Below are 27,056 nucleotides of genomic sequence, written 5' to 3'. Positions count from 1 at the left end.
GCCCGTTCTTGTCCTGGTAGCATGGGAGAGGCGCTTGAGATTCTTCGGGCCCAGAAATAAAAAAAGTCTCAAGGGACGTCCTTTTCGGAGCTCGTGGTATAGACAGGTCGTTCGCTTGCGGTTGGACGGGATATTTTCCTGGAGAACAGCGCTCAGCGTCGGTCAGAAGCCTCGTCACGAGCGCACGCCCAGCACGCGTTTCTTCATCTTCTCGTGCGCGTGTAATGATGATGATGATGATGATAATGATGGCCTCATGTTATGGCTCATGCACACACTGGGGGATTGGTCAATTTTAGACGTCCTGCCTCTTTGTCTTCTGCGAACAGAATTCCGAGGACAGCTGGTGTTGATTCCTTCCGCCATGACACTATTCAGAGGACAGAACCCCCTGAGTGTGTAAGGGGAACGAAACTTTCACAGTAGTGTGATGGCTAGAATTAAGCCACATTAACACTGTTAAACAGTTTCTTTCCCCCGAACAACCACTATACAAGCCCTATATGGGTTGTAGTAAGCTAGAGTTTATAATGGCACTATACCTTCTAGCTTGCTAGCACGTATTGCATGTGTCCCACTTTTGACTAGCATTGAAGACAGTCAGCCTTGATGTCTAAGAAGGCAACTTCGAGAATAAGTAATGGGACGCATATGAAGGACGTATCTGTGACATCATGCCACCTCTCGTCGACAAGAAAAAGCGAAGAGAAGCACATATAATAGCTGCATTAAACACTTCGCGTGTGCGAACCTTAGAAAACAAAAAGTAGGCCATATTAAGCACATAAGAAAGCATGATTACGTTTACTTGTGCGCCAGGCGACCTTCTTCTCCAGTTTCTACGTATTCTACTCAGCCGCAATTTTGTTTAAGCAGCAAAGTAACTTGCATAGTTTTTGACTTCGATGCGGTCCTTGCACAGCTGTCTTTATGGCCGGCTTCGTCAGGATTGGAACGAGCCTTAAGGTGGTCGCTGCCTACTTCGCTCTCATTTGGCCGTCAACGACGAGTATTGGAACGCAGCCATATGCTCACTTCAGCGGCCATGACATGCTCCGCGGTTTAAGGTGGTGTACTGTGTAAACCATTTAGCCGCTAGCTATCATATGTAGGAAAAAAAAAGGAGAAATAAATAAACTGACTAGTGCTGTGGGATTTTCTTTGCTTGTCGCTATCATTCTCCCTCTAAATTTTCAGTAGCGTGAATCATTGAGGGAATATTTGCTTATTTTGAAAGATCTTCTAATTATATGTTCACGTGATCTAATCACTCAATAACGCAAGGTTGTATTGTTTTCAGTATTTTTTGTACTCTTCCAACGTTAATATTTATATTGGTAATTTTTTATTGCGTTTTTGTATCTTTCAAATCGCTCAATTTTTTGGCCATTCCTCAATGCGGGTACGTGCCATGTTTGAGGTTAAGCATTATTATTATCAAAGCTTTATTATGATGATGGCTTCAAAGATTGTGACATATAGCTGCTGAGTTAATCAAACAGGATATTAATCATTGATACTTTATTATAATATCAACAGTATTTATACATAAGAAAAATGCGAAAATTGAGATCTCTATGTTACAAAACACAGGCTGGATCTCCTGTAATAATGCAATAGGTAAATGACATAACGAACAATTGAGACACTTGTTTCACGATGTTAGCAGTCACAATAACATCATTAAAATTTAATGGGCTTGTACGAAAATCATCACGAAAAACACAACTAAATAATATTGAAACAAAGTAGTTTATAGAATGAAAACAATGTTAGCTTTCACTTAAATACATGAATAGGCATTACTTCTTCAATTTCTTGTGTGAGGGAATTACATGCTAGCAATGCAAAAAATAGTGTGAAGATTTTCTTCTGTGTAACCGGTGTAGCTATCTTTGAATATCTGTATTACTTCCAGGTGGATGTCAGCATTCCCTCTCCATGAATATGATGGATTGATGAATTAAATAAGTAATCATTGAGCATTATCGTTTGCAAGCAACACCGCAGGATTCATGGGTTCATTAGAGGAGCCATAGGGGAAGGCTTCGGATTAAATTTGACTACTCAGCATTCTCAGGACTGCACCCAAAGTACAAGAGAGCATTTTAATGCGATCAACATTCCTTGAACACTTCACACAGTTTGCGGTATGTGAGACTGTGTTTTCTGCTAACTCTTTCACGCCATCTTGGATCGATCGCTGGGCACTCTATGGTGTAACACGTAGAGCGTCGCGATGCAGTGCACCAACCGAGTGCGAAACATAAAGTTGGACCAACCTGGGTCACTGTGTATGGGACACAGCGTGTGTGCCGCTCTTCAAATAAAAACGCTTCACGTCAATCTTGGTCATTGGGTACACGTGACGCTCTTCACTAAGCCTCTTGACGCCAACTTGGCTCGCTGTAACTTCATTACCTAACACATAAACATCATAACATATCCAAAGATTCTCTTGAATTGGATTGCACCATCGCGCCGCGTGTGGCCAGTGCGATCGGGAGTCGAACCCGCGGCCTTGTGCTCAAACAGGCTGAGGAACGAAGATGGAAGTGATGATGATGATGATGATGATGATGTCCTTGATGAGATTGGCGCTTACCCACTCGCGGGGATTGGCCAAGAGTCGGGCAGACTTTGCTTATGTGTTCAAAAAATGGAGGTAAAAATCTAAAATTTTGTTACATGAATTTATAGGAATTTATAGGGTAAATTCATGTATAGGGAAAATCGATAATAATCGATAATTTACACTATAAATTCATGTATAGGGAAAATCGAAAAGTGCTTATTGGCTTTTTGCCACGTTTCCGTGGCGTGGCAAGTGCGTGCCACGGACACAGCGAACGATGAAGAAGTGCATGCGCCAGCCAGCGCGAGACAGCAGCTTCGACCAGCACGCGACGGAAGCTCGAGAGAGCAGAAGCAGAACCGGCTGTGCGCTGCCTACGCCGACGACGCCTTGGATATCTACGCAAGCTGCGATCTCCAAAGGTGAGATATCGCTCCGTTTCCGTCACGCGTTCCCCCGCTTGACATAGCCAGCTGGGTCGAAAGATGTAGAGAGAATTTAATTAAACGCGATTCCGACCTGACCTGCGCACGGCGAGGGACGATATGAGAGAGCTATGTACCATTCGGAGAACGCCTAAGCAGTGTTGAAACCGGTACAAGTGAAACGCACGATCTTATGGGGAAAGAGCCCTTGGTGTGACGAGTTAGATAGGTTTATATAATGGAGCAATAAGCCGAGGCGGTCGGGTGAAGATTGAAATGGCATCGGTCCCGCAAGCCTAATTTGGTGTCCCCTTAAGAGCGGACAGTACTATAACATTCCAATTTAGTGCAGGATTCACATGCGAAGCCTCGCTTCTTTCTGGACACTTAGCTCCGTCACACTCGCATACAATACGTTGGAGAGCGAGGGGGGGGGGGGGGGCGGGCTGCCTATCAGCGGGCCAAATTTTGTAAGGCTTGTCTGGTGGTAGCGATGGGGGATTCTCCTTTTCATTATACATGTAACTGTAAGACCATTTCTCCAGCAGCATTTATGAAAAAATATTCATATTATGATAACGTTTTGATTTTCTTCTCCGTTTTAGTGGAGGGCGAGGGGCGGACAAGAACGCGCCCGGCAAGTTAGAAAATTCTTATGGGAGAGCGTAACGCTAGTCTGTAGTTTGCTGTAAAGCTCAGGGGAGGCATGACAGGTAAAATGTTAGGGGTTCTGTATTTTTCGTATTTTGCCTCCAAATGTCTGCAAGATCGCCCTGATTGAGATAAGAGAAGCGAGAACATAAATAAATCACTGGGTAATTCTTAGCATGCAGGTTAAATACTTAAGCGATCCTTGACATCCCATGCTTACATGCCGGATATCTCCAACCCAACTACACCCCCATTCATCGCTTGCCTCGCGCTCTCTGCTCTCTCGCGTAGCACACACCGAGACAGACTGTGAAGCATGATGCGCCGCAAGGAGGTAGCGGCGGCCGCTTCCCAGGGCGAGGGCGAACACCACCGTGAAGTGAGCAAGCACAGCAACACGTTTGGTTTCATGAAGCTGGCCATCGGATACATGACGCCCTTCTTCCTGCTGCCCATGGTCTTCGTGTTCGGCACCCAGGCGAGTTCAAACTTTATTTTCTCAGCGAAAGCTCGATGTTAGTGCGGGCTAAAGGCTACTTGAGGCAGCTTGACTGGTTCCCAGCAGACTTTCGCATTGACGAGCGTGCAACAGTCACTTAAACTATGCAATCGAAAATTTCGGCGATCAGCACAAAAAATAACAAGCGGTAATTGCAAGGAGCAGTTTGCTAACCAATTAACAATATTAAATGCCCCAAATGTTCAACATAACAGCGAAATCCAAATTGATCATTGCAACCTATACTCTGTTAGTGGCCAAATATATAGCGTAAACCTCGTAGTGGTGAATATCACTGTTCCATGATTTCTTTTTGCGCTAGTCTAAGGACACCACACTAGGACGGAGGCACGAACACAATTAAAAAAGACTGAACGAGTGAAGCGCAAGCTTACTGCCCTTGTGCTGTTAGACAAAATTAACAACCTTGTCCATGTCCTTGTATCCGGCAAACTATAATAACTGTGTCAATGCATTTGCGCCCTCGCGCTATCGTGTGAATCGGGAGATTTTACGAGCTAGTCCTGTTTCAAACATTGTTGGTTAATGCCGAATTGAAATTGCGTTTTCAACAGAGTTCTTTAGAACTTCAGTGGACACGCGACTGATTTCTCCACATGAGTTTTGTGGACGATCTCAAGGCGATGATCGAGTCGTGATAGGAAAAAACTGGCATTACATGAATGCAGTATGAAGCGTTGTAGTTTTGTGCTGCATACAATGCTGCACCCGGACGTTTTAGTCTAAAAAAATAAACCATCGCAGTTGGTGAAAATTTCGTTCTGGTCCAGCGGTAGATAAAAAGAGACCAGCATCTTACCGGGGAAGACGCTCAGCAGGTGAGCTAGGCAGGAGGAACATTTGTAGGAGCGGAAGCAAATTATATCATCAAAGTTTCGAGTTGGTTTCTATTTACTCGCCTCCGCGCTATCAAATGATAGACGCATGGTTAGCTCAGCTGGCAAAGAAAGTAAAAAAATTAATTGCGGGGTTTTACGTGCCAAAACCGCTTTCTGATTGTGAGGCACGCAGTAGTGGAGGACTCTGGAAATTTCGACCACCTGGGGTTCTTTCGCGTGCACCCAAATCTAAGTACACGGGTGTTCTCGCATTTCACCCCCACCTAAATGCGGCCACCGTGGCTGGGATTCGATCCCGCGACCTCGTGCTCAGCAGCCCAGCACCATAGCCACTGAGCAACCACAGCGGGTCTGGAAAAGAATTTGCCTTTGAAAAATGGTGCCACCTAGTTCAATCCCTCGAGCAGGACGTATATTAAAACTGCGAAGATATCTTTTTGGGAACCCTATAAATTCCTGGTGGTTTACCCCGTTGCAATGACGTCATCGCTGTCAGAAAACACGCAAGCTTCAAAACATGCTCCAAACATCCTATAACGTCTCATTGCTAAGAATACCTCTTTTAAGTCGTGTATGAATTGCAGCTTCATTCAGGGCCCAAGAAGAAGCATCTGCGTACAACTTTCTCTCTAGAAGACGCTTGACTCTTGACATAGCCTCTCTGTCACCGTATCCAAGCGAATAATAAGAAACGCGAGTTAATAAATAATCAATTTCTACAGCTTGGCAATACTTGGCATGTTCGTGCGCACCGTGCAGCCCATCAAGTGCATCTACATCATGACGGTGATGATCATGCTGTGGATCTTCGAGCCGGTGCCGTACCAGATCACCTCGTTCTTCCCGCTTATAATGGGGCCGATGCTGAACCTGACCACCACCAGATACCTGGCCAAGTACTACTTCAACGTGAGCCGCATGTCTTTGTTTTGCGGCGCCTGGCTAAGGAACTGCGAAGCATGTGCCCGGCACTTAAACAGCTCTTGCAAACACTGGCCGTAGTCGACCTATTGTAACCTTTCTGTTTTGTTTTTACCTGCTCCGCTCAGCCTCTCGGTGATAACTGAAATGCGCTTGCGCAGAATGCACAACCAGAGGACTGGCCAAGATCAGTGTATATGTTGCACCGCAACCCTTTGAAGCTGAGCTAGCATCCCTGGCCGCATACTCCCACTTTGTAGCCCTTCACTCCCTTAGCTTTCACTCATTAGGAGACTTGGCAACGCAGCCGCTTGAATGAATGAATGGTAACTGCGAGGTTGTGTGACAGTGTTTCTATGTCATCGTACCTAAACAGTGAGTAGAAAAGGATTAACCAGAGAAGTGCCCATGTCAAGCTGGCCAATGTTGGGAAAGAAAGACCTATCGTTGTCAAAGGCGGCCTTGTCATAATTGACAGACTAGCCTTTTCGGATTACAGGAGTGCCGTCGCCGGGGGCCGCTGGCTGGGGTGACGATTTGCAAAACAGAAAAAGAACGCATGATGCTGCTGCACCATGAATGACAAAATTGCCTTGGAAAAATACAAAAGAAAACAAGCGCTTCTATTAAAATGTCCGCCAGCCTATATGATGCGTCTTAACTGGTTAATTTCTTCTCAGTGTGTTCGTATTATCAATATGAGCACGCCTGCAGCTAGAATCTCCTTCCTATAAATCTATCCGAAAAGCTGCTTTCAACGACTCTACCATGTGGTGGGCACATGGTAGAGTCGTACATGGTGCGCCATCTCAACCGTACATGTTTTCTTCAATTTTGGTGGGGAAAATGGTGCCTTAAGTGCCACGAAACCTAATATCGACTCTTCTCCATAATTTCCACGCCGATGACTGCCCGTTTTACTTCTGCAAATGTACAACGTACACCTTCCTCGCGAGGCGGGTTCCTGTCAAAACTCTCTGTTGCCGTATTTACGGTCTCGCGAATCCTAACTCGCTCCCGCAGGAGCCCATCGCAAGCTCTATAGCCGGCCTGACGGTGGCGCTGATCGCACAAAACTGCGGCCTCAACCGGCGCCTGTCGTACAACCTGATCCTGATCGTGGGGCCGCGCGTCAAGTGGCTCATGCTGTCCTTCATGGGCATGGTGTTCTTCCTGTCCATGTTCATCAGCAATGTGGCCGTGACGAGCATGATGATGACCGTGGTGGACACGCTCATCTACGAGATCTCGCAGAGCAAGCTGCGCAAGCGCGTCAACGAGCTGCTCCGGAAGAGGGAGAACCAGGGAGAAGGTACTGCGGACACTGTTCCCGTGTTTTAACTTGCCAGAGCAAGTTACGCTTTATCGTAGAGCAGAATATTGAACAGCGGGACAAAGAACGAAGAGGTACAGGACAGAGCGCTCGCCGCCAGCACTTTGTGAAGCCTCTTGTCCAGCGCCTCTTGTGTTTCATATTGACACCTGTACCTGCTTATCTTTATCGGGTGACCACGTTTCACAGCCTAAGGAATGTTATCGCGCTGCCCAGGATGTGCCTGCATGTATCGTCAGTTTCTCGAAAGTCATCGATGGTTCTATCCGGTGTACGTCTGTTGTCACCGAAACTTGTGCGATCTGATTGCATGTACGCGTGACGCGAATGGTGTAGAACTTTCTGGAAGACACGCGGACCCCAGCGATTACTCTGGAACCTTCGATGACGGGTGTATAAAAGCCGATGCGCTTGACCCGCTGATCAGACTTCCGACGATCGCCGACTGTATTCGCCGCTATAACTGTTCTTTGTAACTTGCTTTTGAGGGCACAAGTTCGCCCAATAAAACGCTAGTTTCGCCATTCACAGTTTTACTGCCTTCTTCGCCATCACTACCACGGAACAATATGTGCCTCCGACATTAGTATACGGTGGTTTGAGTTGCTACAGCCAGATGTATTTACCGTTTCTGTTTGTTTCATGTCACCTTGTCTGAAGGCTCGTGTGCATCGTATGTACCTCCGAGTTGAGCAATCGCGCAAAATTTAATTGTGGTAGCAAGTTCTATTTAGTGTTTGCACTGGTTCGTGTAGACTTGTGTGTGAAGCCCCTTGTTCATCATATTTGCCTCCGAGATATGCGTTCCCGCAAAACTGTCCTGGCTATAGAAGTTACACTCTCATGGGTTCAGTTCATTTTTTAAGCCTCTTGTGTGTCACCTTTCTACTTACGCGAAAAAAAAATTTTAAATGTGGGAAAGTACCCAAAGCTGTGCGCCGAGAATCTTGGAGGCAGCAGCCGTCATTTGCCAGAAGCATGATAGATAGTGTCACAATACCGCGCCGCAGAAAACACTGAAGCGTCACCGGGAGACCTACATTATACGCGCGGCCTTGAAAAAGACAAGTTGACTTGTCGAAACGTTGGCTCCCGCTTTCACTTTGTTCTCGCTTAGCTCATCGTCTTGAATTTCCATCTCCCGCTTTACCCCTGTTTTCGCTTATACGTGCGACTTGTAGTTCATCAACACGCACCTCTAGTGCCAACTGGTGAACGAAAGCACGTTGATCAATGGCACTATGTGCAACAGGGAGGCTCGAACTTGCTATGGCAATTCTTTTCCGTCGCACTTTTATGCTAAGAGTCTCTTAGTGTTTTTGGCTGTGCCTGAATACTGAGGAGGAGTGAAACTGCCGATTTTGCGCACTTTTGCAGCCTGTTACTGGCTTTGTACTGCTTATTATAATCTAAGTTTAGTACCCTTTATTTGTTCATGATTAATTTTAGCCATTAGATACTCGACCACATTGCAATATACCCGTATCAGCATATTATGCTTCAAGAAAGGCGTTGGACAAGGCGAAATCATTATGTTGGGATAATTTGACGGCTTTGTAACTTCAGACAGTGCGAGAAAAGGTTATCGTGTTTCTTCCTTTCCTTTTATTAACTGCCTTAACAGTCTTATTCTTTCTTTTTCATTATTTCAGAGCCTGACTACGAAGAGGTAGTCCACATCGAATCTGTGTAGGTTATGAACAAACTTTGTCCTTAAATTGGCTCGCGTAGCTTCTCGTGGTTGCAAGTTTTGTACTGGACTATGCCTGATACTTGGAACGTTCCCGTCAAAAAAATAAATTTAGGATATATAAAATGGGTAATAGCGTATGCATTAGCGACGCTACACCAGGCTAGGCGAAGTTTTATAGATAGCACTCGCATAGAGTTTTGCATCGACACGCACTTCAGCATTTAAGAAGACTTCGTAATTTATTGCAGTAAAGGAGGATCATATTAAAATTAACAAAAAATTAAATTATGGGGCTTTGTGTGCCAAAATTACGATCTGATTACGAGGTACGCCGTAATGGGGGACTCCTGAAATTTGGACCACCTGGCGGGCTTAACGTGCACCTAAATCTAAGTACACGGGTGTTTTCGCATTTCGTCCCCTTCGAAATGCAGCCGCCATGGCCGGGATTCGATCCCACCTTTCCGTCGAGGCACAACCCTCATCATCTTAGCGTGGCCTATCGTGTCGTATGGCTGAAAAGATGTGCGTTATCCGAGAATCGAATTACACAATTTATGACGATGAACTTAACGGAATGTATGCTAATAGTGTGTCGATACGGGAATCGGGCACTGTTGTCAGAATGGCCAAAAACCATCCCGCGTTCTGTCTTCTTCACCATGGAAGTCCTGCCTCCCTGGGACAGATGGCGCTATTCTATTAATGTTTCTATGTAGCCTTCATGTATACGCACGCCTAGCGCTTGAGCGCCTGTGCCCACGTGGAGGCTCCCTACGCGTTCCTCGTCCGATGCGGAAGTAGCGCCATCGTAGGCGTCATCGCAGTCCATTTTGTTTACATAGTGTTTACATGCGATATATCCCTCTTTCATTGAGAATAAATCAAAACTACGCATCATCGTCTGCGGCGATGCCACATTTCTGAGCAATTTGTGTGTGTATGTGCCAGCTATCTCATCAAACAGCCGTTTGCAACGCTCGCTCCAACAATTATCTGACGACAAAGAGGTGTTGCCGGCTTAATTTGCCTTTGTGCAGAATTATTTGATTTTAAACCTGACTGCGCTTTCACGTCAAAGCTGGAAGGAGGGAGCTGTCCTGTTTCTTCTGTTCTATAGGCACAATAAACATGAATGAATAGGGAACAATTAAGCCGTCGTCTTCAATCTAGCGTTTATTTACTCGAAATAATCGAAATCAATCAAAAACGTGCCACCAGGTAGTCTTTCCAATAGGTGTTGTCCAAATCTACGCCCCAGCAACGCTTGCGTTTGAGTAACAAAAATGGATCTCGAAGACTATGCCTTTGTGGGCTGCAGGCACCGGAAGTGATTGCTGAACCGGAAAGACGTCATGGCCGCCATGTTTTAGACACTGGTTATTGTTAACTTCGCTTTACTCTTTCACTATGCGCAGAAAGAGCAAGCAGCTGCGCAAGACTTTTCTGCTCAGCATCGGCTACTCGGCGACGCTCGGAGGCTTCTCGTTCATCACGGGCAACCGCATCAACAACGACATGTCCCATCGAATCAACAGGTGCGAGGCATCGAATAGCTCAATCCAACATTATTTCAAACACTTTGTTTCCAACATTGCTTTAGACGGGTAGGCTTGGGAATTGTCATTCAGCGGACTGAGGTAATACTGAATAGCCTAACAACAAAACAAGACCGCATGATTGGCAGTCCGGAGAAGCTGTGAAAGGCTAGACTCATTTAGGCCAAGCCGACATACGAGATCTGCATCACGAAAAGTGTGTTCGAAACGAGCAAAAAATAAGTTGGAGCGTCGAATGTCTATCGCTGTCCGGTCATTACCGACAGCTTACCGATATATTTGAAAATAAGAGCATCGAAACAGTGCACTCTGCCACAGTAAGCTATGCGGTTTAAACCTATAACGAGGAAGCTTGAGAAACTAAGACGCAAACAACGATCGACGGAACGAAAAATAATGGGTGTATAACGTAAAAACAAACTGGTGTAGCTGATATTCTTAGACTAAGAGAAATGCAGTCATGTGGTCAGATCAGGTAATGCGCAGGACAGATAACCGCTGGTGTATTAGAGTTACAGAAAGGGTGCCAAGAGAGGAAAGCACGGCCGAGGAAGGCAGAGGATAAGGAGGTGTGACGAGATTAGAAATGTTCCATTCAGTGGACGGAATCGGTTGACGCAAGACAAGGGCGAGTAGAGATTGCCGAGAGGCGTCTTCGTCCTGCATTAGTCGTGCAATATGATAGTGGTCCTGGCGATGCAGTACACACCCTCATTTCTCTGTTTCTGAGACCTTTAGTGTAGAGATGAAGCTTCCTTGTACTACGAAACACGAATATTTAATTGCCAAGCTCTCAGGCTGTGCGTTCCCTTTGGCAGATTTGCAATATAAACGGAGAGTGAAAGGATATTGCGCTTGAAGTGAATCGTCGTTTGTTGCATTCTCGTGCTGGTTGGGCATTCCTTGCACCACGACGTCGTCAGCCATGTTCGCGTCACTCTCGAATTCCGCAGGGATGCACGAGACCAACTGATGACACCAACCACGTGGGCGCTCTACTGCTTTCCCGTGGGCATGATCTCCATGCTCATGGGATGGGTGTTCCTGTACACCGTTTACCTCAAGGAGTAGTAAGTGAACCGTTTTATAATCTTTCTTGATTATTAGTATACCTGGTAGCCCACATATACAGTACAAGCTTGCCCACAGTACAAGCTGTATACCCACGATATCAGCACAAATCAACAGACTCTGTATCCACAAGACCACACTCTTCCACGCTCCGAAACGTTGTTCCCGAGAGACGCCAAAACCAAAATATTTTTTTTTTCCGCCATGGCATCACGAGAATGAACCAACACAAATGGCTGGCGCGTCTGTAGAAGTTTTGTATGAACTGGACAGTAGTGTTTGCCGCTGCATTCTTAGGCTGTCGGCTGCCATACAGCTGAAGTAAGCAAAATATTTGGCTTCGAGAGCTGCTGTGAAAATACTTCCTTATGTCTGTTTTCTGTGCAAAACCTGCGATACACTATCGATATATGCTATCAGCTATTAATCAGCTCAGAGGGAGACTCACGTAGATATATTCGTACAGAAGCTTATGTTCCGAACTTGCGTCCTAGTGTTACGAGGGAGATGACGATTGTCTTCATCACTGCTATTAGTCCCTGCGTGCCATAGTATATTATCAGCTAGCCTAAGTCTATGCTTACAGGGAACACATTAACGAGTGTTAGCGTTACCTGACATGCGCTCACATGTCGGCACACAGCAATTTTTGCACATAGCATCCATCGGAGTGCTGTCGCTGCGACACGCAGTCGTCGACAGGCTTAACTGAATCATGCAGGGAGCAAATGAACAATTTAATGTTTTCCGGCTTATAGAGTAGCGCATAAATCCTGACGTCATTCGGCGTGCGTATGCGATAATTCACGCCAGCTCGAACTTGTCATTTTCTGGCACTCTTTGTTTCAGTGAGCAGCAGTCCCGACTCGACATCAGAGAAGTCAAAGAAGTCGTCCGGGACAAACTTCAGAACATGCCTCGGACGTAAGTGTAAAAACTCCCTGTTCGTGTATAAGCTCCCAATGATAGGGAACAAAAGATTCAGGGCACGTATCCACAATATTGCTCCTATTCCTATAGGAGCGTTTCTTTGTTGGCTGCTTCTCTGGCGCTCACTGCTTACTATACAAATCGGCATGCATCTGTCCAATAGCTGGGGCAGTGGCGAATTACTGGTGACACATGCGTCAGAGGAAATACTTGAATTCTGGCCCAGGGCCCAAATTCGTGAGGATCAGCCGATTTACTGTGAGGATCAGCTAATAGAAAGAGCGAGCACAAGGTTAGTGAATGCGACTGGTGAAATTGCAAATACTACCTCTTACGAGCGAAAAGCTCGGAATATTACCTCAGGAACCGTTTTCACAAGATAGTCGGTTTGATAGATTTACTTGTAAGAGCAAGTGCCAGCCATTTTGGATATTCAACATATTAACGAACGCGGTCGAGCTAATGGCAAACTCAGATGAATGAAAACGGCTTTGCGCATTCAGCCCGTGGTCTTCGGTTTTGTGTGTGTCTGTGTGTGCAGGCACGCCGAAGTGCTGTCGACGTTCCTCTTCTGCCTGTGCCTCTTCCTTTGGGCGACCAAGAGACCCGTAATCATTCCTGGATGGTCCGACATGCTTGGACTAGAAGAGTCAGTGCAATAACCAGCTACCTTTGTTTATTCTGTATTAAAAAAATACTGGTGTTACTGTTCAAGCAGATATACTCAAGATCGTGACGCAGTTTTATGAAGCTGGGTGAAAGCTGAATTGTAGCAATTTTAAATATAGACACTGAACATATGATGGCAATGTGTTGCGGAGAGTGGCGCTCAACTTGCAGCCAACATGGAATATACATATATATACATATATATATATATATATATATATATATATATATATATATATATATATATATATATATATATATATATATATATATATATATATATATATATATATATATATATGATTATTCACATGTATTTCGGATATAACCACTTGCGTATAGTGTGCAGACCAGCCGAATGTAATCGCACCGATGGCAGGTCCTTAAAGTGGGATGAAAGAATTTTGCGTACTTGCACTGCTTTCCAGTCGTCAACCTAGCCCATCTTGCACAATTTACTGCCGTGAACATAAAAAAAAATTGAAGGGTCTCTTAAGATCTCTCTTAAAAGATGAACGGCGAAGGCCTACTATTCCTCCTCTTATCATTCGCTTCCTTCTCTTTGCCTCTTCTTTTCTCTTCTTTCTTTCCCTCTTTCTCTTCTTTGTCTTTCTCTTTCCTTCTATTCACCTATTTCTTCTTTCTTCGTTCCTTTTGTTTCTTTCTTTGTCTTTTCCTTCTTATGTTTGCCTCTTTCTCTTTACCGATTTCTGTTTCCTTCTTATATTACGCATTACGAGTCATTTCAGTCATTGTTAGTCAATAAAGCTCAACACTAAGCATTTGTAGTCATTACAAGCCGTTGTTAGACATGCTGGTCATATCGTAGTCATCACTAGTCATTACAAGTTATTTCAGTCATTATTAGTCCTTACTGGTCCTTACTAAGCATCTTTAGTCATTCCTAATCATTTGTAGCCGTTACAAGTTCTCAGACATATTGGTCATTTCATAGTCATTACTAGTCATTACAAGTCATTTCATTCATTATTAGTCATTACTGCTCACTAGTAAGCATTTTTAGTCATTTGTAATTGTGGTCATTACAAGCCGTCGTTAGACATATTGGTCATTTCGTAGTCATTAGTTGTCATTACAAGTCATTAGTAATTTTAGTCATTACTACTCAATCAGTACAAGTCATTAGTAGTAATTATTAATCATTACTAGTCCTATTAACCTCTACCATCTCTATTATAACGTTATCATTCACTAAATGTCGCTATCAATCATTTTTTATTCTTCAATCTGTCTTTAATCCGTCTTCAAATGGCGGCACGACGCTTCGGCGGACACTCGCCGTTGTGGCGGACTCCGGATTAATTTTAACCCTATGCTCGAGTCACGGGCGTTTGCGCATTTCGCCACCATCGAAATGAGGCCGCCGCGGCCGGGATGTGATCCCGCGATCTCCTTCTTAGCAGCGCAACACCATAGCAGCAAATCCACCGAGGCGGCTGGAATGACACATCATTTATAGAAGCACGCTATGCGCACTTGTGTGTAATTTGCCCTAGAAAGGGTTAGCACAGCATCGCTTCAGACGACTGAATCGGGGTGCTAAGCTCGAGCATATGGCGATTAAATAGTCCTCGTTACTGCAATACACCGAGCCAACGGTGACACATCTAATACACGATCGCTGTTCGATGGGAGAGCATAGGTGGGTGGGTCGATTTGGCGCAACACTTGCCGAAGGTAAGAAGCCACTCGAGCCTCGACCCGTTGAATTATGTTTGCAGAAGCTACGTGACCGACTCATCGGTGGGGTTCCTGATCGCCTTAATAGCGTTCATGATTCCCGTGAGGAGTTTCAACTTTTCCCTCGAGCACCGCCTGATGGAGTGGAAGTTCATCCAGAAGAACATGCCTTGGGCAATCATTTTCATCATTGGCGGAGGATCTACGCTCACCGAGGTCATCCGGGTACGCACGTGCTATCTTGCGTGTTTCTCTTTCAACACGGTTATGAAAACGTAACGACAATCTAAATTATTGGGTTTAATTTAATAATCGTAAAAGCGCAACTCATATAAAAGCTCTTACAATGACCACAATGATTATGGTTGATTACAATGATTATGGATGAGATAGTTCAAGTGGCTGAGGAGTTCTATAGAGATTTATACAGTACCAGTGGCACCCACGACGACAATGGAAGAGAGAATAGTCTAGAGCAATTCGAAATCCCACAGGTAACACCGGAAGAAGTGAAGAAAGCCTTGGGAGCTATGCAAAGGGGGAAGGCAGCTGGGGAGGATCAGGTAACAGCAGATTTGTTGAAAGATGGTGGGCAGATTGTTCTAGAGAAACTGGCCATCCTGTATATGCAATGCCTCAGGACTTCGAGCGTACCGGAATCTTGGAAAAACGCTAATATAATCCTAATCCATAAGAAGGGGGACGCCAAAGACTTGAAAAATTATAGACCGATCAGTTTACTATCCGTTGCCTACAAAGTATTTACTAAGGTAATTGCAAATAGAATCAGGAACACCTTAGACTTCCGTCAACCAAAGGACCAGGCAGGATTCCGTAAAGGCTACTCAACAATAGACCATATTCACACTCTTAATCAGGTGATAGAAAAATGTGCGGAATATAACCAGCCTTTATATATAGCTTTCATTGATTACGAGAAAGCGTTTGATTCAGTCGAAACCTCAGCAGTCATGGAGGCATTGCGGAATCAGGGTGTAGACGAGCCGTATGTAAAAATACTGAAAGATATCTATAGCGGCTCCACAGCCACCGTAGTCCTCCATAAAGAAAGCAACAAAATCCCAATAAAGAAAGGCGTCAGGCAGGGAGATACGATCTCTCAGATGCTATTCACCGCGTGTTTACAGGAGGTATTCAGAGACCTGGATTGGGAAGAATTGGGGATAAAAGTTAATGGAGAATACCTTAGTAACTTGCGATTCGCTGATGATATTGCCTTGCTTAGTAGCTCAGGGGACCAACTGCAATGCATGCTCACTGACCTTGAGAGGCAAAGCCGAAGGGTGGGTCTAAAAATTAATCTGCAAAAAACTAAAGTAATGTTTAACAGTCTCGGGAGGGAACAGCAGTTTACAATAGGTAGTGAGGCACTGGAAGTGGTAAGGGAATACATCTACTTAGGACAGGTAGTGACTGCGGATCCGGATCATGAGACTGAAATAGTCAGAAGAATAAGAATGGGCTGGGGTGCGTTTGGCAGGCATTCTCAGATCATGAACAGCAGGTTGCCATTATCCCTCAAGAGAAAAGTTTATAACAGCTGTGTCTTACCAGTACTCATGTACGGGGCAGAAACCTGGAGGATTACGAAAAGAGTTCTACTTAAATTGAGGACGAGGCAACGAGCTATGGAAAGAAGAATGATAGGTGTGACGTTAAGAGATAAGAAAAGAGCAGATTGGGTGAGGGAACAAACGCGTGTTAATGATGTCTTAGTTTAAATCAAGAAAATGAAATGGGCATGGGCGGGACATGTAATGAGGAGGGAAGACAACCGATGGTCATTAAGGGCTATGGACTGGATTCCAAGGGAATGGAAGCGAAGCAGGGGGCGGCAGAAAGTTAGGTGGGCGGATAAGATTAAGAAGTTTGCAGGGACGACATGGCCACAATTAGTACATGATCGGGGTAGTTGGAGAAGTATGGGAGAGCCCTTTGCCCTGCAGTGGGCATAACCAGGCTGAGGATGAGGAATGACCAGATTGCATGAAGCGTTTTAGCAGTTAGGAAATGTTGCCTACGATGTTCAACATCGTCGCACTAATTAGATAAGGTGGCTGCACAGTAAGTTGGTAACTCAGCTACGAGCGACACTTAAGAAAAATAACTTGATCCTTTACTCATCACTTTACTGCGCAGAAGCTCACTGTCAATTGTAGGAAGCTTATGAACCGTTGAAATGCTTCGGGTAAGCCGCCCCACGCTGCTTCGTTATTAGCCTTGTTGAGCCCCTTGTATCGCCGTATTTATGTCGCTCAATGCTTAGCGATGGCCTCGACTTCGGCAGCCCTTATGCTACGAAGCAGCGTGCGATGGTTTATTGGCCTGGTTGCCTGACCCCCCTCCCCCAAACTCAAGTTCATGTACCACGTGATGCCTGCAGCTGCAAGGATGAAGCACATCCACCGCCATGGCTGATAATGGCGCTGGCTAACTCGCGGGGCTAACCTCCTCCTAGTCATGAACAAATTCCCAAGAAAGTTGACGGTAGGACAGCCGCTGCTATAGCTTAATGGCTGAGTGGCGCAAGCGTCATGCGAAATTGCGGGTTTGTCTCCCACCGGCGAGCGAGTTGTCTTTTCGTGTACTTTCATTTCCCTTTTCCTTACTTCTATATTTGAACAAAAAAAAATAACGTACAGTTAGTTTCCCATATACTTTTTCTGGCTTCATTTCCTGTTTGCTTCGCACGGTTGGAACAAAAATGGAGCCTTTCGGTTTACCTTCAGTTTATACACTGACGACTTTTTTCGTGGGTTCGTTGGTGTGTGTGCATAAAACTTTCCTCATCGATTTCTTTCCATCCCTCGACCTGGGTGCGACGAACAGAGCAGCTCGTTGTTCAGCGATGCCGTGAATGCGGCGAGCACGGCGAAGCTCCACCCGGTGGCCAACCTCGTCGTGGCCGTCTTCATGAGCTCCATAATCAGCGAGTTCACCAACGCGGAGATGACGATCCACCAGATACTGGACATCGCCGAGAGGAAAGTGAGCGCAGTCGCCTGACCACTGCAGTGGCCCCAGCTGTTTGGGAACTCAATGCAACAATTGTTCTTGGTATGCAGTCTTCGGTGAAGCCTTTGCAGCGGAAATAGAGACACAAAGCCCGACACCAGGTGCCGCTAGTGATTTACTTGCGCTACAGTGGCTTCACCAAATATAATGCTATATAGGAGATTTTGCGTACAGTCGTGTATTCTAACGAACGCCTCTTTATTGACAACCGAACGTGTTTGACACGGAGGAAGCCATGACCACAATTAAGAAGACGGGCTACAACGGAGCACCACTACCACTTGGCTTTGTTGCCACCTTGTATGCAACAGTAGTATACCAATAATATACCCGACAGGCACAAGAATTCACAAACAAGGGGAAACGAAACAACAAAGCGCGAAACAACATACTACGTCGTCTTTAAACTGCCACGCTCGTTAACCTCAATTAAAAAAAAAAAAGAAGCAACGGACGTATTACTAATGCACTCGTTTCCCGCTTGCTTGGTAAAGTAAGCCCTCAATGATTCTCTTGCTACGGCATTTCTGCTTTTGCCTAGTATTACGATATCGGTTAGCCTTGATTCACATATGAAATTTAAATATATCCATTATCTCCGTTGAGTATATCTGTAGTGCCGCTAGAGCGTCGTGACTACAGTTCAGACTAGTGCTTGCAGTACTTTCCAATCGGTGGCTGATACAGCATCCTTGCAACTATAAATGTGGATGCATGCAGTTAGCCTGACCGAGGCTCTGATTATTTAAAACATTAGCGGAAGCGTAGATGTGACTGTGAAGATTGGTTAGAGAATGCTGGCAGCTTAGTGTGCATTAATATTTAAGGTTGAAGACACAGCAGAAAAGTACTAAAATGAAGATTAGTGGCATGTGCCATCAATCAGTTTTAGGTAATACCACCACCACCACCGCCACGCCACCATTGTGTCTATTCCGTAGGGTTAGGAGGCAGAGTTGTGTGACTGGGCCCGTATTCACAAAACTTCTTACGCAAGACTTTTGTCGTAACAGCAAATTCTAGCCTCGATGTTGGACATAACATTAGCGAAACAAAAATAAATTATGGGGTTTACGCGCCAAAACTACTTTCTGATTACGAGGCACGTCGTAGTGGAGGACTCCGGAAATTTCGACCACCTGAAGTTCTTTAACGCGCACCGAAATCTAAGTATACACGGGTGTTTTCGCATTTCGCTCCCATCTAACTGCGGCCGCCGTGGCCGGGATTCGATCCCGCGACCTCGTGCTCAGAAGCCTAACAGCATAGCCACTGAGCAACCACGGCGGGTATCATTAGCGAAGGCGGTCGACCAGTGACAAAGTCCACTCGCGAATTAAAAGCTTTGCGATTTGAATACGCGCCTCAGTTCTCACGACGAGCAGCTCTTGCTGCCATTCGACGAGCGCCGTCACGTGAAACTTTACTGTTCCGCAGAGAAACCGACTCAACAGCCACGCCGCTCACGTTCACTCGCTTCCGCTCGCCTATGCGTTCGCTTCAGGACTGCCGACAGCGCCAGCATATATAGTTTGCTGCTTCTCGTGCTACAGGTGTGCCGCAAGGAATTCGCCTTAGCGTTCGTGTTAATTTTTCTAGCAGTAGAGTCGACACCGCCACCACTCTGCTGTTCCAAACAATCGCCAGCGTTTTGTATCGCCTTTTCGTGTCGCGCTTTTCTCGCAGTTCGAAAAATCAGCCTCATTCATTGCGTTCGTTCACGTTCTTGTCAATTACGCAGCAAAGGGAAAGCCGGACCAACGCGTTGTACTATATGCTACCCATGGGCCTCGCCAACAACTTCGCGTTCATCTTGCCCTCGTCAGAGGCATGGAATGCCATCGTCTTCGAGATCGGCGGTCTCTCCGTCATTGATATGGTACGTATTGCCTTGAGCATGCTTATAGCTGTATGTACGCGGTACATAACCAGCGTTCTTTGTCACAACAAGATGATTCATTCGTCTACAATCAGTCCTTACTTGAGTCCTCACGTACTAGAGGACGCAAACACGAATATGTGAACTTTTATTGACTATTGTGGTAGCAATCTGGGTGGGTTGGTCGAGGTTCATGATCGGAAAGCAGGATAAAGCGCTAAAATGTGGCAAGGGAAAAGTGATTTAAGTATGCGTTTCCTTCCCGCGATTGTGGTTGTAGTTTGTGCTTGTGTCTGTAGTCTGTGCTTGTGACACTTGTTTGTAGGGCTCGTGCTCGTAGTTCATGTGCTTGTGTTTGCGTTTATATCGCATGTTTGTATCGCTTGTGTTTGTTATTATATCTTCAAACCGCATGCCTCTTCCTTCGTACATTCCGGTGCTTTGCGCTGTATTTCGGTCGCACTCAAGACATGGTGGGCAAATTTTGTAAACAAACGTCAAAAGCTAGCAAAAGGATAATGACCGCCTCATAGCTTATCACTGCCACGAGGCACTGTGCACAGTAGTGCTTGATTTGCATGAACTCAGTACTCTGCTTAGTCTTTAACTCGCCTGTGAAACGCCCTCGTCGGAAGCAGGGCTCGTATGAGATCAAATTAAAGCCTACCCAAAACGCTAGACATAGTTAGCGAAGGAGAGCAACCAATGGTTAAGAGCACTTGGAAAGGTCTTGTTCGTTCGGCCTCAGGGTCTGGATGCTGTTTCGAACGCCGTCAGTGCTATTTAAACGAGAAGAAAGGGGGTTCTCTGAGGGGCCCGATTTTTATGAGTCATATCATAAGAAGCCAACAAACACTGACACCAAGGACAACATAGGGGAGATTACTTGTGCTTAATAAAGGAAATAAAGAAACAGTAAATTCATGGAAATTAAAGTGAATGAAAAAAACAACTTGCCACAGGTGGGGAACGATTCCACAACCTTCGCATTGTGGCATCGTTCCCCACCTGCGGCAAGTTACACCCAAAAGGGTGCAAACTGTTTTTAGAGTGTAGGTACGCCGGCGCGAGTAGTAAACAACTACTCAAAAAGTGTTTCATTTACTGGGATTGAAAGAATGGAATATGCCATTTACACTCCCACTCCAAGAATAGGAATAGTCCAACTCTCACCGTTTCTGGGAGTTAAAAGTAGTGGAATTATGGGCGTCTTCACTCAGTGAGATGGACTTGGATTGGAATGGCAGGCCTCACTCTGCAAATCCGCTGTAAATGATTCCGCACGCTGGAAAAGGGGACATGCTATATTGTCACATACATTCATGCCCCTAACGCGCATATAGCGGGTGTCCCAGCGAACGTGGAGCAAAAGCAAAGTCTTTTGTGCGGATGAAATCAACTGTATGTTAGCAACTATCTGACGAAGGTTGCAATGCTTTGGTGTTTTGTTAACTAATTATTACCGGTTATTTTACAATATTTTTCATTCAATGCTGCAATGTCAACAGGAGGTTTCCAGAACACGTTTCAAAGATTACTTTTAGTTGTTTGCGACGCATCACTGTTTGCGTAGCTTCGTTTTCTGGCGCTTGAGTGAAAGCCCGCCAAACGTTTAAAAAGCCGCCGTGGCCCACCGACTGCACGCTACAGGGACCTTGTTTTAAATGTGAAAAAGAAAAAACAAATTAAAATTACGAAAGCTAGGACGTCCGATATGTGCGTTCTTCGTTGCCGGCAGGTCGCGTGACGAGGCTGTCTTGCTCGCGCGCTCCCCTCCTCCCCCTCATCCGCATTGTCTCGCGCAGATCATTCCGGGCCTGTTCATGAAGGCCGTGTCTCTGGTGCTCAGCATGCTGTCGTTCTTCACGACGGGCGTGGTGCTGTTCCAGATCAACGAGCACGCGGACAACATGTCGTCCTTCAACGTGGCGCCGCTTCAGAGCAGTCGCCTCAGGGTGCCCGCGGCCGCTCCTTACCGAGGGATGCACAAGTGGCCCTTCTGAGATTTTATCGCCGCCGATACCGTTACGATATATTGTGCGATTCGCAGTAAACGGCGCGTTTGCCGCATATTGTTATTGCTTTCAACTGCGCCTACGAGGTTCGTTTCTTCGCTTTGCGCCTGTGCGATTTTCCCCGAGGTTTCGGCGTGCTTGCAGTCGTGGAGGAAGGAGAGAAACTAGAAGGAAAACATTAGGTCACGCAGCCGGCTTTCGAAAGCCTGCTCTCCCTTCGCTTTCTCTCTCTGACGTGTTTCCACGAGTCCGCCCAACATGAGAACCTGCTCTCGGCGAACTCGGCCCCGTGTGCTTGGTTCTCGGTGAGGTTTTAATCGATGCGCATACTTGTTCGGGTGATTCGCCCATCGGTCTGCCGTTCCCGACGTGGGACTAGCCGGAAGCGCGACGAGTTCGCGTCCTCGCCGGACCTGCAATAAAGTTTATTCACTCACTCTATTCAGGCGGTTCACTTTATTTCCGGAACATATCTCGAATATTTATCACACTTTCAATAAAGTAGTACTGCGCTAACCTTGGGTATATGTTAGCATGTCGTTTCGCTTAGGCCGGGTGCGCGACGAGTTCGCGTCCTCGCCGGACCTGCAATAAAGTTTATTCACTCACTCTATTCAGGCGGTTCACTTTATTTCCGGAACATATCTCGAATATATATCGCACTTTCAATAAACTAGTACTGCGCTAACCTTGGGTATATGTTAGCATGTCGTTTCGCTTAGGCCGGGTGCGCGACGAGTTCGCGTCCTCGCCGGACCTGCAATAAAGTTTATTCACTCACTCACTCACTCACTCACTCACTCACTCACTCACTCACTCACTCACTCACTCACTCACTCACTCACTCACTCACTCACTCACTCACTCACTCACTCACTCACTCACTCACTCACTCACTCACTCACTCACTCACTCACTCACTCACCTTGTGTCATGACAATCTAGAAAAATAGGCTATATTTTTTCGGTCTTTATGTACAGGTCAGACAATTTACTGACCAAGGTATAAACATGTTCTTGCTTTGTAGCCGTGACTTGATTGGGTGGGTGCATCCGGCGTGTTTAGCGAAAAAAAAAATAATAAGATTCCGTTGATGATCTGACACGCTTGCACTTGATCCACTATAGAATACATCTAGTTCTGACCCTAAATTATACATAGCACGTTACATTTGTACAGGCAAAATAAATTTTCACTATATGTGGATACAGCATCTCTCTTGTAACGGTTGCCAAATAGTCGCATTTGTTCTTTAAGCAACTCGTTGCTGGATTTTTTTCCTGCTTGATCAAACACGACGTCTTCCTAAAAACGCTTGTACAAAAGAGATGAAGAGATGGCTTCCCACATTTATAGTGTCTACACATGTTCTGAAACCAAGAGTGCGAATGGGTCTCGTAAAGGAAGTCGTTCTAGCATATCGGATATTGAAAGTCAGGCCTTCGTCCGACTATTTGGCTCTCGGCTGCTTTTTGTACTGTATTCGTTGTATGGAATCTAACGTCTGCCATTGATGTGTAAGCAGCACACATAGGTGGTTTGAAACGGGCCTAGAGAGCACATCTTGCAACTCGGAAATACTACTAGCATTTTCATATCTATAATAGTGCTTGAGAGTCAATTGCCTGTCGTTGACACTATCAGCCACTCCGCCGATGACGGCAGAGAGGAGGACTGCGCCTGGAGAGCCCGGTAGCGCCGCTAGCTGCAGCGACTGGCTGACTCCACGCTGTGCAGCCTACCATGAACCAACATCACGGAAAAGATTTCCGAAGCAAACGGTAAAAACATGAAATGTGGGATAAGGGAATAGCAGCTGCACCCGAGCTGTGCAACTGCGTTTCTATTAGCGAGTCGGGTAAGCGGCGCTCAAACAAATGTGATGCAGGCCCGTACGATCGCGCCTAAAGAGACCACTTGAAGGTCGCACTTAGGGCCGACACGAACATGAGGCGCACATTCCCCGTTCGCGCGTCACACCACGGTGAGGATGATCCTTAATTTCATTCGCCTTTGAATTGGACTGCTGCAGTTACTCACCTAGTCTGTGTGCGCATGTCTTTGGGAACGTAAACTTCTCTGTAGAACCTTTACGTTCCTTTGCGCTGTCTTTGCGTTCTCTTGTGCGCCCGTTGGTTTGCGTCCCCCAATGCTTGGACACCATAGTCTAAACCTCTCTAATTACGTGTAACACGCCGCAATCTTCCTATCTTTGCTTTATCTCCTAAGGTTACTTATGCCTGTTACGATTGCCTTCCCCATCTCTTCTCTGCTTTTTGTTCCACCACTAGTACTCCAATCGCCTCTTGCTGATCTCTGATCAGAGAGCGCTGCCATCAGGTTCGAGCCACAGCTCTTCTGGAAGATGAATGCACCCTCTGGTTCTGGCTGTATGGATATATTCATATTGTATTGCGATGTTCCGAGTCGTCTCCCAATTTTTTCCTCTAGCGTACACACGTCTAACCTTGGTGCAAATATTTGCTCCTGCAGGTTCTTGTTCCCAGGCAGCCAGCTCGGTCCTCGAATACCATGGCCAACCTTTTTGTGTTATCGTGCAAATGTTCTTTCACGACTGGTATCTTGTTCGCTATCTTCACAAAACTCAATGGACTTTCTTGACTCCAACTTTTGCGTCCAATTTACCATCGCTGTTTCTGTTTCCTTGTGATGGTTGCTGATTACCTACTTTTACTCCAATAAGGATGATAATGATTTTATTGGCATCCCCTATGAAACGACATGGCGGCAAATAGCGGTAATAGCGGTGAGGATGTCAATCAGTAAATACCAACTATACCAAGTTCAATGCCTTCTAAAGGGCCATTAGAGCATTTGTTTACATCTATTTCAATGCAGCGTTTCGCCTACCTCTCCTTTATCCTCTACCGATTTAGTAAAACCTCTATATCTATATTATAGCACGGTAGCTGGCTGGGCGAGCCGGTACATCTGTATTTTTACTTACAGAGCGCACATCGAATACGGACAGAGAGACGTAACACGATCGTAGACGCACGACTAAATGTTTATTGCTTACAAATAGTCATATAAATAGAAAAAAGCTCACACATGCGTACACACTATATTGACGCGTGCTGTATGTAGACACGCAGACGACGATGAGGACAGTGCTTTAATGGACTCCGTGTAGTGGGACTGGGAAAAGGCAGAGACGAAGACGACGTCTTTGTTCTGGCGGTTCCGCAACATGCAGTTCCGCCGTCTTGCTCAACGTGTTGTCGTCTCTCGTTCACGTCGAACCGCGACAATATGCATTCCCCTCAAGCTAAAAGCGAAACAAGACAGAAGAGCGGAGTGGGATATTTTAAGGGTTAGATACTTCTAAAAAAAAAAAAACATTTTTTTTCCCCTCGTTGTGTAGCGCGAGTGACGCCTGGCTCACGCACCCGTCACCACGATCATCTCTGTATTTCCGCAGTTCCCTATGCCTGTGACGATTCTGAATCCACCGCAGGTTTCGTTGCTCACCTCCAAGCAGCGGCCGCCGGGGGGCGCCAATGCGACGCCCTCCAGGCACCGTACACGGCCTCGCGCACAAGGTGTATCCGGTGACACATGCGCAATTCCAAAGAGGCGTCCCAATGTGGGCGCATTACAGGGCGAACGCCGAAGTCGTCGGGCCGCCGCGCCGCCTAATGGGCTTGGGACCGATGCCGATCTGTGCATAGGGCTCGAGCCCGGGCTGAGCGCCCCGGAGTGCGCACCGACTTATCTGTGGCGCGCCGCGGCAGGTTTCCAAATATTCGCGCCGCGCCCCTCCCGGGCATCGCGTGCCTTCGGCCGAGTCGCTCGCTCGCTTCGGTTCTTGCAGTGACCCGATGGCGCGCGAAGATTGTCCCTATAGTAAGTAGCATATATTTCGGCCGCATTCCGTTCGTTCCCCGCCCGCGATAGCGCATGCCGCGAAATTCTGTCCGGTCGCGTCCTATACACGATGCTGCGGGTGGTGTATGCGCGTGGCTCTTTACCTTTCATTGCCAGGGAGTAGAAATCTGGACTAGTTGGCACTATAAAGTCATTGTAAGGCCTCTTATTAATAACGTCTTGACAAGTTGACGAGCCCTCGCTGCCCGAATCTCCTCTCTTGAAGCGCCTGCACAAGAACGCACACGGTCACATCACTTTAGAGAACAATCTTCGCGTGCCGCGGTGGCTTTGCGGCTTATGGCGTTCTGCTGCCGAGCACGCGGTTGCGGGGTCGATTCCCGCCGCGTTCCAATGGAGGCGGAATGCAGAAGCGCGCGCGTACTTAGGTTTAGGTTCAGGTCGATTAACACCCAGGTGGTACAGAAATTATTTGCACGTAGCGGAATTACATCGGCCCCTAATACATTGACGCTTGAAACCGTAAGTGAGAGGAAATGGCACAGGCGCAGAAAGCACATGACACACAAGTGAGGACTGATTGAGGTCACGGCTAGGAAATCGAACCGGCGGCCTTGTGCTCAAGAGCAGGCCGCCACGGCAAACGAGCCACAGCGGCTGGTATAGGCATCTTTTCTAATGTGGCGACAGCTATAGTAGGGGGCCCCCTTCGAAAAGTGTTGTGAAGCCCTGCATTGGGCAACGCCTACGTCACACTAACGCCTCGACCCTGTGATACCTTGGGACGTTAAACTCCATTAATCAATCAAAAGGCTGTCACCTGTACAGCCTCTCGTAATGCATGGAGCAGCTTCTTTTTCTTTCTTTTACCCTTTTCTTAGCGCTGGCTCTTTCCGGCCTGTGAAACGCGTTCGGATGTGGCAATCGATGATCTTAAAAATTGCCGTGCGTGTAACACCAAAAATAACGCGGCATGGCCCCACGCTGCATCAGCCGCGACAAACACGATGATCAGCTCTTTGCCACTGGTTTTTGGACGCGTATAGATAGATCGGCTGCCGACGAGATGCGCCTTCCGCGTGACGCCAGCCTGCACCTCGTGGCCACAGTGGCCTTGCGCTAACTGGTTCGCGCTCGAGCTGACGAAAAAAAGAAAAAGATAAAATGGGCCTGCTTAGTTCAAATATATTCATTCTGCGCCCACAAATTTGCGAAGAGACTTTTGAACACCTCGTGAGCCAAGTGCAGCCACGAAAGGCCACGCACCAACAGTTCACCGCCTATCGCTTTCTATATCCCTATTTATATTGCCCCCCCCCCCCTCTCTCTCTCTCTATTTGTTCCTCAGCCGTCCTGAATTCAGCAATAATCGCTCTTATTCTGACGCCT

At 46.4% G+C, this 27,056-nt stretch overlaps 1 protein-coding gene across 1 annotated transcript; it reads left to right on the top strand.

The window, feature by feature from the left end:
- Nucleotides 1-5,735: 5,735 nt before the first annotated feature.
- Nucleotides 5,736-22,400, top strand: LOC126542905 (sodium-dependent low-affinity dicarboxylate transporter 1-like). Its single transcript, XM_050190026.3, has 11 exons — nucleotides 5,736-5,919; nucleotides 6,955-7,243; nucleotides 8,917-8,953; nucleotides 10,376-10,495; nucleotides 11,470-11,586; nucleotides 12,437-12,511; nucleotides 13,059-13,166; nucleotides 14,929-15,112; nucleotides 17,738-17,896; nucleotides 19,665-19,802; nucleotides 21,608-22,400. The coding sequence occupies exons 1-11, from the start codon at nucleotides 5,749-5,751 to the stop codon at nucleotides 21,803-21,805; spliced, it is 1,596 nt and encodes a 531-aa protein (XP_050045983.2). The 5' UTR covers nucleotides 5,736-5,748; the 3' UTR covers nucleotides 21,806-22,400.
- The last annotated feature ends 4,656 nt before the right edge of the window (nucleotides 22,401-27,056 follow it).

Source organism: Dermacentor andersoni, chromosome 3, assembly GCF_023375885.2.
Source record: "Dermacentor andersoni chromosome 3, qqDerAnde1_hic_scaffold, whole genome shotgun sequence".
NCBI lineage: Eukaryota > Metazoa > Arthropoda > Arachnida > Ixodida > Ixodidae > Dermacentor > Dermacentor andersoni.
This window is presented reverse-complemented; position numbering and strand designations above follow the sequence as displayed.